This window comes from Sebastes umbrosus, chromosome 3 (assembly GCF_015220745.1).
Source record: "Sebastes umbrosus isolate fSebUmb1 chromosome 3, fSebUmb1.pri, whole genome shotgun sequence".
In the NCBI taxonomy this organism is placed as follows: domain Eukaryota; kingdom Metazoa; phylum Chordata; class Actinopteri; order Perciformes; family Sebastidae; genus Sebastes; species Sebastes umbrosus.
In genome coordinates, this window is record NC_051271.1 from 19,208,374 (window position 1) to 19,221,420 (window position 13,047).

At 41.1% G+C, this 13,047-nt stretch overlaps 1 protein-coding gene across 4 annotated transcripts in view; it reads right to left on the bottom strand.

The window, feature by feature from the left end:
* LOC119484813 (protein sidekick-1-like) overlaps positions 1 to 13,047 on the bottom strand; it is a 291,651-nt gene that overhangs the window by 81,476 nt on the left and 197,128 nt on the right. For all 4 annotated transcript variants that reach the window (XM_037763916.1, XM_037763915.1, XM_037763914.1 and 1 more), the window contains 3 exons: positions 12,366 to 12,502; positions 11,036 to 11,183; positions 2,975 to 3,115 (listed from right to left, as the gene is read on the bottom strand). In XM_037763916.1, the coding sequence (XP_037619844.1) occupies positions 2,975 to 3,115; positions 11,036 to 11,183; positions 12,366 to 12,502 (426 nt within the window). The remainder of the gene's footprint in view (positions 1 to 2,974; positions 3,116 to 11,035; positions 11,184 to 12,365; positions 12,503 to 13,047) is intronic.

Here is a 13,047-nt window from a genome sequence, read left to right on the forward strand (position 1 = left end):
GAAGAGGAAGAGGAGGAGGAAGAGGAGGAGAGGAGTGAAAAGTGTGAGAACATGGGAGAAAGAGAGTGAGGATGTGCCAGCTGTTACAACGAGGAGAAAGGAGGATCCAAACGGAAGGGCAGGAGGAGCTAGAAGCTCTGTCCTATAAAGCTGAGATGACACTGTGGAGATGTGTGAGTGTTCATTTCTATTTTGGACTGATTTCTGAAGTGGAGGCAGATGACTCACTGAACGAGGATAAAGACCTGATAACTTCTATTGCAATTATATGCAAATTTGGTGTGAGGCAGCTGATGACAGTTTGATTACACCCAGTGTGTCACATTTTAGGTAGACATCAAAGTGAAGGACAGTGGACCAAGGGCAGCCAGAGCATCTGTAAAGAGCACTCTGTGCGTGTGTGTATGTGTGTGAATGTATGTGTGTGTGAATGTATGTGTGTGGTTATCTGATAAAAAGGGAGAGGGGGAGCCACAAAAATGAATATATATATATGGGCGCAATTTGCCGGGGGATAGGGGGGATTTCCCCCCCTCTGGTCTATATATCCCTGCCTCTGCTGAATTATTTTTATCTCCGGTGGTGTGATTAATGCTACTTCACCAATAGACCATATAAAATAACTAAAATAAAAACTGTTTAGAATATATCTAAGTAAAGCTCTGCAAAGTGAGAACAGTCTGTGATGGAAACAACAATAAAATCAGAAATGTCAGAGCTCGTGTTTGTGTGACAATAGAGATGACACGGCGTCTAGGTGATGAACGTCTCCACTAGATGTTCTGATAAAATGTTTTCCTTCCCGATACCTGAATTTGCGGTATAGGCCGATACCGAGTACCGATCCGATACCAGCGTGATAAAAATATAACAGCTGACCATGTATGGATGTGATATGATTACTATCTTTGCTGCATGGCCTGGCTTAGGTTAAACATGAACAAATGCATACAGAGAATGAATGCAAAAGAACTTTCTTTTATTGTTCAGTTTGTCAGTTACAAAGAATATAAATAAATGAAGCGAGGAATAAATAACAAATCTGTATTCTCTTAGCTGTCTCCTCAGTGGACAGCCTGTGTGCTAATTTGTTCTGCAGGGTGCAATATTCACACACCCGTACTATGGTATTGCAACACCCTTGAAACAAAAGCCTTACATACTGTACATATCACCATTTCACTTGTTGGATTTTCCACTGTGAAATATAAACGGCTGACATTTTCCCCGCTCTGACTACGGTTACAATCTCCACTTGCACCACACTGTTGTAGTAGATGCCAGTGGCAGCCATGATACATCCAGGGTGACAACAGAGTGAAGGCAACTGTTTTGGAGCGGTGAAGAAGAATTGATTTCTTGTTAAACAAGTTGATTTTTTCCTGGGTTAATAAATTATGGTATCGGATCGCAGATATCCAATCCCGAATTCTGGGCAGTATCGGACGCATTTCCGATACTGGTATTGGTATCATACAACTCTAGTCTCCACGCTGAACAGTCTACTGTTCTTCTCAGTAAATGTACCATGGGTCTCCTCCTTCCCTGCCTGGAGATTTGCAGAGATGTGGGGTGAAAGTGGGGCGATACGCCACAGATGACCCCTCCACAGGAAAGCAAAAAGCTATACATTTTTATACTGACAGCTTGTTGTGCTATTACATTCTGTGATTATTTTCTATTAAATATTGAAGTTTATAAATAAGTGTTTTGGTACGACTGGCTGAGTGGCGCTATCCATGGTGCTGAAAGTTAAATTAGCATTTAAACTTTTGTTCTGTTGTGTATGATCTCATCCCCTATGTGTCCGCATGAGGAAAGGACAAGGTAAGAGAGTGAAAATATTGCGCTACTTGATGGATTACATTTTTAAAAATGGATTAAAATATTCCTGCAAATACAGTGGTTAAGTTCAAGTTCTGAAATTATTTTATTAAAGTTCGCAATTAATCTATAAATGTAAATTTAACAGCTGCAAGAAATAGCCTAACAAGCCCACAATATAATTCTAAATGTTGTCAATTCAATTACAATATACATTTTCATAAGTTTTCTCTAACCTAGGGCTGCAACTATCAATTCTTCGTAGTATTGAGTTATCAGACAGTTATTTTTTACATCTGGTTAGTCTTTAAAGGAGCAATATGTAGCACTGACAGCTAGCGTTTAAAATGGGTAACAGCAGGCCAAATTCATAATACTGGAGCCGTGGCCCGTCTGCTCCTCCGGTGTGACTGATAACAGTTAGCGCACGTTTTCGCAATTTGAGGGTTACCTTTTAGACACGACCATGTTAGCCTCTGGCCACCAGCAGTAGTCAGAATCACTTCACCAGCTGTGTGTCTCAAATACTCGCTGCCTTGATAACCCAGCTGCACACGGACCACAGAGAGATGTGCCGAGGCTTTTCAGGTCGGGTAGAATCTAACGTTATCTCAGTTGATCCAGTTCGTTAGCTTGCTTCCATGGCTGCAGAATTCTGTGTTTACGTGCCGATTTGTTTCGTATGTGGCATATGGGAACATGCTGGGAGTAGCATTGTCGTCGGAGATTTCAATTTAGCATATTTCCTTAATCTCTGATGACAGATCATGGTCATTTTATTATTTATTACAGTAAATATGTTACATATTGGTCCTCTAAAATCTCAGAAAATAGTGAAAAATGCTTGTCACAATATTCCAAGGTGACCATGTGAAATTGCTTGTTTTGTCTGTCTAACAGTCTATAGTAAATAACCCGAGAAACAGCAAAAAGAAGCGTATTGCTGATAAAAAAATTGTTGACAGTTTATTTTCTGGCATGCAACTATTCAATTATTACATGTTTCTATAAGCCAGTATAATTCAAAATGTAATGCATGTTGTCGGTTTGGTATTTAAAAACTTCTATACAGTGCAGAGCTCCCAAGTCCTGAAAGCCAAATATTCTATGTATGTGTGTGTCTGTTTCTGTGTGCGTATATACTGTATACCTGAGCACATATCCTCGGAGGACTCCGTTGAGCTGCGGTTCTGGCGGAGGCTGCCACTGGACCATGATGGACTGGTTTGTCCGCCCACTGGCCACAATATTCTTCGGAGGAGCGCTGGGTGCCTCCTCCCTCAGCATCAATCTAACACACACACACACAAAGAAAGACAGACAAATGATTTTGATTAGGTTTATTAGGCGTCTTGTAATGAGAATAGAAGGCTAAAAAAGAATTTATTTCCCAAGTATCTTCATCTCTTCTAATCTTGGGATCAGATTGTCTACAAACACATTATCATGTTTGTCAGTGGAGATACATGATGGGACGGAGCTGCAACTTATTATAGAGAATCATCTCACAGCTTAAGCAGCTCTGATGAATTCTTATTGAATTCTGGGCTCATCTCTCTCATCCCTCGTCCTTCTCCACGTGTATCTTGCAATTTCATTTAATGCATTTGCTGTTCATCTCTGGCTATATTGTTCATTTATTTCCAAACAAACCACCGCTGCTGCTGATGGAAGCATTTAACGCATCACTTCCAGAGCGCCAGAGGATTTCTCTTGGGAATGATGGAGCTGGCACCGGGTGTTTAAAACAACAAATGTAAAGAGCGTTTATGAACTTGGTTCGAGTGTGTTTTCAGCTCAGAACAACAAACAGACATTTACTGTCTATTTACTGTTTATATTCTGTTTTATTTCTCTCCTTTTAACTTGACTAATGTCACATTTATACACCCGCAGTCTTTGTCCGGGAAGTTTCTATTTCAACGCTGCCGCAGCAATAGACAGTTGATCACTATTAGTTGAGAATGAGCAAAGAGCTCGTCTTTTTATTTCTGGCGAGACAGCGTGATCCCTCGCTCTCTCTGCCCTCTTCAACTCTCTTCTGTCTCTCCGAACCTCTTCCCATCTTTCCATTCGACACTTTGATCCCCTTCTCTGTTTTTTCTCTCTCCCATCTGCAAACTTTCACCTTTCCTCCATCACGTCCTTTGGCCTCAATTATTTCATCCTTCTATCTTTTGCTCATCTCCTTCCGTCCTCTTCACCGCTGTAAAGCCCCCCTCCCTTCCGTGCCCCACCCGTGATTAAAGCTCCCAGCCCTCTCATGGTTGGTAAAGCACACGGGCTGAGCTGGTCAGCCTCTGGCTTTACAGTAAGCAGCTCAGCTAACGTAATCAGAGCCATATGTGCTCACACACACACACACACACACACACATATAAACACACCAAACAAATTTCTCCCAGCTTAAGACAGACTGCTACATCCGATGGTCTTTTCCCTTCCATGGATTATGTCTGGAGATTTACACCCCCCCTCCTCACTTCCCCTCTGTGCCCCACGTCTGCCTGAATGATTCTCTATGAGCTATCGAGCCATTAGCCGTGGTATGGCTCTCTGTATTTGTGTGTCTGAATCTGTATGTGCCTATAAATGTGTGTGCACATCTATATGTGTGTGTGTGAAAGTGAGGGTGTGAAAGCTGTTAGCTCGAGACTTGCGCAGGCGGATATATGGCACAGGCCAGTGGTTTTACAGCTGTGCTTTACTTCCATTAGGTTAGGCACTGTCAGACAGCACCAGGTGCTGCAGGCATACACATGTACAGTACACACACGCACACACACACACACATAGGCTAATGGGCCTTGTGTGAATGAGATGGGCATTAGTGTAGCCGCCTGGAAATGGGGTATATATAATCCTCAACTATGCCACTGCTTTTGACTGAAATTGATGATGCACATTAATGCACATACACAAACTCACCCACACACCCATACAGTGCTGAACAGATGCGGCCATTCACTGTTTGACTGCAAGTGAAACACACACAAATGCACGCTGACACACTTGTACTCGATAGCAGAAACTCCTTGTGAATCGCTTTAATTCCCTCCCAACCATTTACGGGGTAAATATTTCATACAGTGGGTTCAGTATGAGGACATCACACCAGAGATTAAATATACAAACCCCAACCCACCTACTCATACACCACTTCACATCCACCCCCAAAACACATCCAAACATTCACACTAACAGCCATACTTGAACTACAGCCAAACAAACCAAACACAGCCCGTAACTTTGTCTGAACGCTGTGTGACACACTTTCTCTGTCCCTTGTTATTAAGGAAAAGAGGACATTTTCTGCAGGAGATTTACATGTTTTCGTGTGTGAGTGAAAGTGTGTGTGTTTGGGGTGGGGTGGGGGGGATGTATTTTGTGAGTCCCTATGCTGTGGGAATTAGTTAAACTTTCTATCTGTGTCATTCTCCATAGTTAAATGCCCGGCGGCTTTCTCACTAAGTCCACATACACACCGACTGTTAAATTTAATGGTGTTACCGGGATGTTAAATCTGCCTCTATTCAAACAGGATAGTAACATTTAGATGCAGTGGGAGTAGGAAATAGAGAGGAATAAACAGAGGGCAACAGGAATAAAAAAAAAAAGGAAGGGAGAGAAACCAGATGTGACATGATTGGGTAAAACCAGCCAAATAGATTAGCTTATTTTCTTCTTGTTTGACACTCTAAGTCTTGTCTGCTTTAAATGTTGTGCTGTTTTGCCCGAGGCTAAAAGCTGCACAAATGGAGGAGGCTGACAAACTAACGAGAGTGTGTCCGGGAAATAGAGAAACTTTGTGCATTATTCTCACAATAGAGCTAAACCAGCTGAGGCACATATTTACTGCTCTATGTGTGCTTTATGTTGGTCACTTTAATAACAAATAGATTTGTAGTCACAATACCTGATCGGCCAATCACATTTTTTACTACATACCAACAACGATGCTTCAAAACTAGGGCTGTCAAAGTTAACGCAATAATAATGCGTTTACATAAATCTGTTTTAACGCCACTCATTTCTTTAACGCATTAACGCAACTTGCGATTTTTAGGTTGTAGCGGGCTCAGTTTTAAAGCTAGAGTGAAGGAACAGTCCCTTGACCTCTGACCTCAAGATATGTGAATGAAAATGGGTTCTTTCACATGCCCACTTTATGATAATCGCATGCAGTTTGGGGCAACTCATAGTCAAGTCAGCACACTGACACACTGACAGCTGTTGTTGCCTGTTGGGCTTGAATTTACCATGTCATGATTTGAGAATATTTGTTATGCTAAATGTAGTACCTGTGAGGGTTTCTGGACAATATTTATCAATGTTTTGTGTTGTTAATTGATTTACAATAATACATATACACATACATTTGCATAAAGCAGCATATGCCCACTCCCATGTTGATAAGAGTATTAAATACTTGTCAAATCTCCCTTTAAGGTACATTTTGAACAGATAAAAAATATGTGATTAATTTGGGATTAACTTGCGATTGCGAAAACTATAGACAATCACGCGATTAATCGTGATTAAATATTTTAATCGGTTGACAGCCCTTTTCAAAACCAATCAAATGTGACACTAGATGATCTGTCATTATTGATAGAAAATATTTTTCATGTAAAAATAAGAAGTTATGGCTGACTGTAATGTAATGTGAATGTGAATGTATTGTCTTTAACACAAACAAAGCAAATAACAATCACAGCTTTACCTGCTCCTGTCTGTGTTTGTGTATACATTTGATTAAATGTCATTGTGACCATGTTAGCATGCTGTTGTTAGCATTTAGCACTTTGGAGGTGGCGGTTAGGTCAAATTATTTTGGCTAATTGAAGCATAACATTTCCATCATGGTTTTGTTTTATGTTAAAGGTGCTGAATAAGGGATTAGGAGCATTTCTATTGCCTCTTAAAGGCTCTCAACATGGCGACGGCAAAACGGTGGCTAACGGTGCTAACAGTGCAAACAACAGCGAAAGTGCTGACAGAGATAACAATGTTAACCTGAGGGGGCACTGGAGGGTGGGTGCTACGCTTCCGCATCAACGCCGTCGGTCGGTATGGCGTAATCAGCTGTAACCGCTGTATTCTTGTGTTATTTTGGCTCAGATTTACCTTTTTTTTTTTTGGTTATTGTTGTATGATGGAAGAAGTTTTTTTCCAGCTTATATCTAAAAATATTCACAGTAATAGTCTGGTTTCTATTCATGTTTATCCCTTCTTACATAATTTGTATCTGTGGGATCTGCCAGGTATATGTAGGACTAAACTGTAGCTTATTACCTCCTCTTTAAAAATGTTGACTAGGGGGCTACAGCAAGAACTCAGCTATGACTAAGCCTTCATTGTATTTCCTGCTACATTGTCTGTGTGTTTACAGTGAAGAAAAGAGTAAATTGAAGAAATGCCTGTAATCTCGTCCATTTATACTTGACAAACAATGAGCTCTTCCTCATCTGGCCGAGCTTTTATCAGTGCGAGCCTTCTCTCTACAATTGGCTTGATGTTTCCTCTCTATAGCTTAAAGTAAATATATCACTCCCTATGCAATAGGCACCTCCAACATCGTTTCGGCCACAGTTAAACACAGATATACAGTATAATTCAAGATTGACACGCTGGAAAGCACAGGACAAATCTCCAGTAAATCTTTTAAATCTCCCAAAGCTCTTACAGCATTCATTTTTTTGTGTCTATTAGCGTATGTGTGCGTGATAGAAAGGAAAAGAGTGTTTTATCACACATTCGGTGTTAAAGTCTGATGTGTTCGGTTTCTGACTGAACAGCTGGAATAAAAAATAAGAGCAGAGGCAAAGAAAATTGAGACAGATGCCCGGAGTTCAAGGCATTAATGCATAATCTGTCTTCCCTCTGTTAATGCTTCCACTTTAAAAAATGGTAATGGTGTGAGTGTAGGTCATGCATGAACAACTGTGTGTGTGTGTGTGTGTGTGTGTGTGTGACACTCAAGATGGTATAATTGGATTCTACAAGGGAGTTTCTGCATTTAGAGGTAATGTTTTTCAGCGTTGGTCACATTCATTCATATACTAGAGATATGTCCGTCTCCCAGGACACTTTTTCCTTCCTTCCTGTGCACTCTGTTGAATAAGATGAAGTGAGGCAGGATAATGATGGAGAGCAAAGAGAAAAATGTATGAATTAATACTGTTAAGGGTAAAGTTCCTAATCAGGACAAGAACAAAATGGGAGAGTGCAGAAGCAGCTGGAAGTTCAAACTTTAATAAGGGCTTTTTGTCATCAATATTACAAGCTTCTCTTTCACTCTCTGTCCCGTTCGCTCACTCTGCCCACATTACTGCATTTTGTCATCCTTCTCATTTGGAGCACCGAGCTTCTGTGGGACGTTTTCCTCTGCCCCGCTCTCCCTGTGTGTCAAGTGCAGCACGCGCCTTGGCATCGTGCGACTGCATCATGTTTTGTCTCATCCAGGCAAACGCCCAGCAGATGAATATCAAAGTGCGCGTGGTTTACGTATGAGACAAACACTGAAGAAGAAGAAGAAGAGGTGTATCCATCTGCTCTGATACACTGACAAGTGATGGCTTGTCTGTCTGCCAGTCTTTCATTTAGAGAGGATCAATGCAATCTATTCTCCAGCTCTGGACTGTGGACTGGGATGGACACAAACAATACGCTGGTACATACAGGAGAAGAAGAGAGGCACAGGAAGGAGAGGAATAATGACGGACAATAAGCCGAAGAGGATAAGTGGGAACGATTTTGAATAAAGGCAGAGGAGAGAAAGATTCAGGAGAACACAAAACAGAAGAGACTGTAATCTGAGGTGTGTGAACGTGTGATGGCAGCGTTCACAGCTGCTGTTGTTACTGAGAGTCTATTTGGCAGAACCACAACTGGCTTCTGCTTGTGGTCACTCTCTTCAGCCAGACGAAACCATGTTTACTTTATAACACAAGGCCACATCTGTCGTATTGTGTGTGTGAGCGTCAGAGATTTGGTGTGTGTGCGTATTCAGGGAGGCCTGCCACACCTCCTTCCAACCCTCTCTCACTCTATCCAGTTCCATCAGTGCTAAGGCATCATAATTACCCCCATTAGTATTTTCTCTTGGGATAAACATACAAACATACACACACACAAACATAAAACATCTGCACAGCAATCCATTTACTTTTCAGGCCAAATCACACTCTCCCGTTCACACATGCAGACAGTTAATTTCCTCATTTTTGCGGTTTAGTTCACGACAGAAGGAGACTGGCAGGGAAATACACACACATATACACACATGCACACACACACGTCACGTAGACATACAGTACAGCACAGATGTGATGAATATAAATCGCTCATTGCAAAGGAAATTAATTCTAAACAAAAAGGGGACACATTGGTTGCGTCCGATATTACATATTGTGCACCACATACCCAATACGTGTACTATCGTTCAACATACTTTTGTGTGAATAAACAGTAGGATGTATCTTTTCGGCTCTCAAGAAGTCGTCACTTCTTGAGAGTTAGAGAGATAGTGTTAGTATTAACACTACAACTTAACACTAGACACTCTCAAGAAGTCGTCAGTGTCAGCCTCCTTGCCGGTTGGAGAAGTGTAACCATGGTAACTCGTGCCAACCTCAAGTGACCAAAACAACGGTTTATGAGAATCAAAGTCTGAATTCATTTAAAATATATTTTACGCCTAGCAAAGTGAACTTTTGTACTTACAGTTAAATTTAAGTGTTTTTGATGTTACAGAGATGTCTGCAGGGTCTGAAATAAGCACCCGCCAAATGTGGGTTAATTGTTGGCAGTGGCGGATAAAATCGTCAGGCCATCTGCCACTTTGGCGGGCAGGGAATAAGCTCTCAAAAGCATGGCGCTACTACTACTAAAACTGAGTGGCGCACCCTATTTTCCTCCCTGATGATGCGACACTGAACATCAAATCTGTGTTGAAATCAGCAGGAGGAGAGCTAGTTAACGTTACCTGTTAGCAGCCGGTGGGCAGCACAGTCGTGCTTGGTTAAATAACGGAGCTACTTAGGGTTAATGGAAGTTCCATTGTGTTACATTATGGTGCGTTCAAGCTCTGTTCAGTATAATAACATAATAAATCCAGTTGTTTGTAAGAGATGTTTCACAATATAATACATATACAGTATATAATATATTTAATGCTATAATATCTCTAATATATTAGAGAGGGAATTGTGACGTGTTTAATTTCCTAACACTAGCTCTAAGCAGCTTAGAATACATCATTAAAACTACTGATGATCAAAGCAAATATTTCAATAAAAATAAAATAATTTATTTCCTAATCTTTTGAATTGTGTTTTTATGCAAATAACCACGATAGATGACAATAACAAAGTACAGTACAGTACTGTGTACAGTACCCTGACATCCCTGAAAAATAGGGCTCCTATAAGGGAAGCTACGGTGTAATTCAAACACTGTAATTTACCATGCATTTAATGTTTTTTTGTGTGAAATATATTGAACATTGAGATCTAAACTGTTATTCCTTCATTTTTGTGGTAGACAAAAAAATGTTTTTCCTTCCACTGTGGCAGGCAGTGAAAAAAGTTAATTTCAGAGCCTGTCAGTCAACGTCTGTTATGAACATTGTTGTCACTATAGCATTGCATTGTGGGATATTTTTGCTGCCGCAGTGTCCAGCGATGCATACTGTAATATTTCACCAGAAATAGTATGCAATTCACGTACTACTGGTTTCATACTAAGGTTTCGGACATACTAAAAAAATCTCACATACTGTTTTAGGGTACTAAATAGCATGTTACTATGGAATTTCGGACCCAACCTTTATTAGTCCTCGCCGTATTAGAATACATCCTTACACACATACACACACAAACACACTATTATACACACACACTTAGATACAGAAATTAGAGTGTGTGGGTGTGTGAGCACTCTGCCTTTTGACTGTAGAAAGGTTCCAGTTTATTCATTCCCAGTTTGTGTAAGGCAGTGTGACCAAGTCTATTACACAGAGGTGGAACAGGCTATTTCTCACACATCACAGCATGTTCTACATAAAAAAAATGGTTTCATGCCTTTTGGGAGTGAAATAGCAGTGTGGCTTCACAGGATGTATTATGAAATGTGTGTTTAATATAGCTGGTAGTTGTGGTGAGTGTGTGTGTGTGTATGTATCCCACATGTGTGTGTCAGTGTCTCTTACCTCTGCGTCTCGGCGCTGTACTGACCCCTGCCCACTTGATTGACGGCGCAGAGCCTGAACTGATAGGTCCTGGCAGGTGTGAGCCCGCCCACTGATACCTCGGTCACCACGGGATCGACCTCTGATAGGTAGACCTTCCACGGCGAGTCTAGACAGAGGACACACAGATTAGAGGCTGATAATATCTGGCTGAGGCAGGACAAACAGAGACACGGGGACACTCAGGACCCATAAATCAAAAAGAAAAGAAGGGAGGAACAGATAAAAGAAGCAAGGAGAGAAGGTAGAGAAAGGGGGTAATTAGCATTATAAAGGGAAAAAAGTATCACAGGATGCAATAAGAACCAAAGTTTGGCGGGAAGAAGGGGATTAATAAAGAAACACAGATGCTTCTGTATATTGTTGCCAACTTTCAGTCTTTCTGCTGAAGAAACCACAGAGATGCACTATTATCATCGCACCAGGCATACGTAGCTGTGTAAGTGAGAGGGACAGTGTGTGTGCCATCTAAAGCCAGCCGAGCGAGTCTATTAGAGCCATTGTCTGACATCAAAATACGTCGTATTTATAATGGCCCATTCTCTCTAAAATACAATCCAAAACATCTACAGACACACAGCTGTGTGTCTGTAGTGCACAAAACTGTTGTCCATTCCTCACTGTCTGGATTCAGTCTTTACTGAAATCGACCAGACTATCATTATGAGTATTTCTGTAGAGCAGCTGTTAAGATGGTGACAGCAGGAAACTTGAAGTCATATTCCTGCTGTTTCCAGAAAAGTTATCAGAATGAAGATTATTTCAAATGTCAAACATCAACATTTGACATTTGTCCATCAGTCCGGCTCCTACAGTCACTATCAAGTGCTCGACTCTGCATATAACGTTTGCCGATCCGTCCGATTAGCTTACAGTAGGCGTCACAGAGACTCTACAGCCATCTCTCTACAATCTGTTTCCCCTGTCATTCTATTACTCAATCCCTCTCTCCTCTCTCCCTCTATTTCTCATTTGACAGAGAGCCAGCCTGCTGTTAAAACATCTGTGGTAGAGAGAGGGTGAGAGAAGGAGAGAGAGAGAGAGAGAGAGAGAGAGAGAGAGGGTGAGAGAGGGAGGAAAATAGGAGTTTATTTATAGGGAACCTGGATGTACATTTACACAGCAACACCATTCCCCATATGTCTGCCTCTTGTAAATGAGTGTGTGTCAGTGCCTGGTAGATGGCAAGTGAACAGCTGTTTGTCGCTCAGGGACTATAAAGTATGCCCAGACACACACACACACACACACACACACACACACACACACACACACATAAACACACACGTACTGTTCTCAGAGAGCTCCAGCAGGTAGTACAGGAGTGGGGAGTTCCCGTCGAAGGGGCGTAGCCAGGAGAGGAGGACGGAGCGGGAGTCGGAGTCATTGAGCCGGGCCGTCAGGGAGCGAGGAGAGTGTGGCAGCTCACTGAACACACAAAAGACAAGAAAGAACCAAAAACATCACACCAGGAGTTTCACAGTATCTGTTTGGCCATTTGATCAGAAGTCTTTAGAGGAATAATTTGACATTTTGGGAAATATCCTTATTCGCTTTCCTGCCAAGAGTTAGATGAGAAGATTGATACCACTCTCAGAGCCTGGCTCTGTCTGAAAGTAGGGCTGGGCAAAATGGCCAAAATCTTCTATCCCAATATAGGTAATTTCATATCTCAATAATGATATACATCAGGATATAGCATGTTTTCTGGTAATTCAATAAAAAATAGTCTATATGAAATAAACATATGGTAAAGCCTATTTTTGTATAGTCCTGTGAATTGACAAAATGAAAAGTAGAGTATTTTCCTCATTTAATAACTTTAGTGCAAAATGAACATTCAAGTTAAATTAGAGAAAAAAATTAATAAATATTATACCATCATCTACTGTAGGTAATACACTGACTATGGAGAAGTACCTCATACAACCCCACTTCAAAACACCCAAACTATCCCTTTAAATGTAAATCTT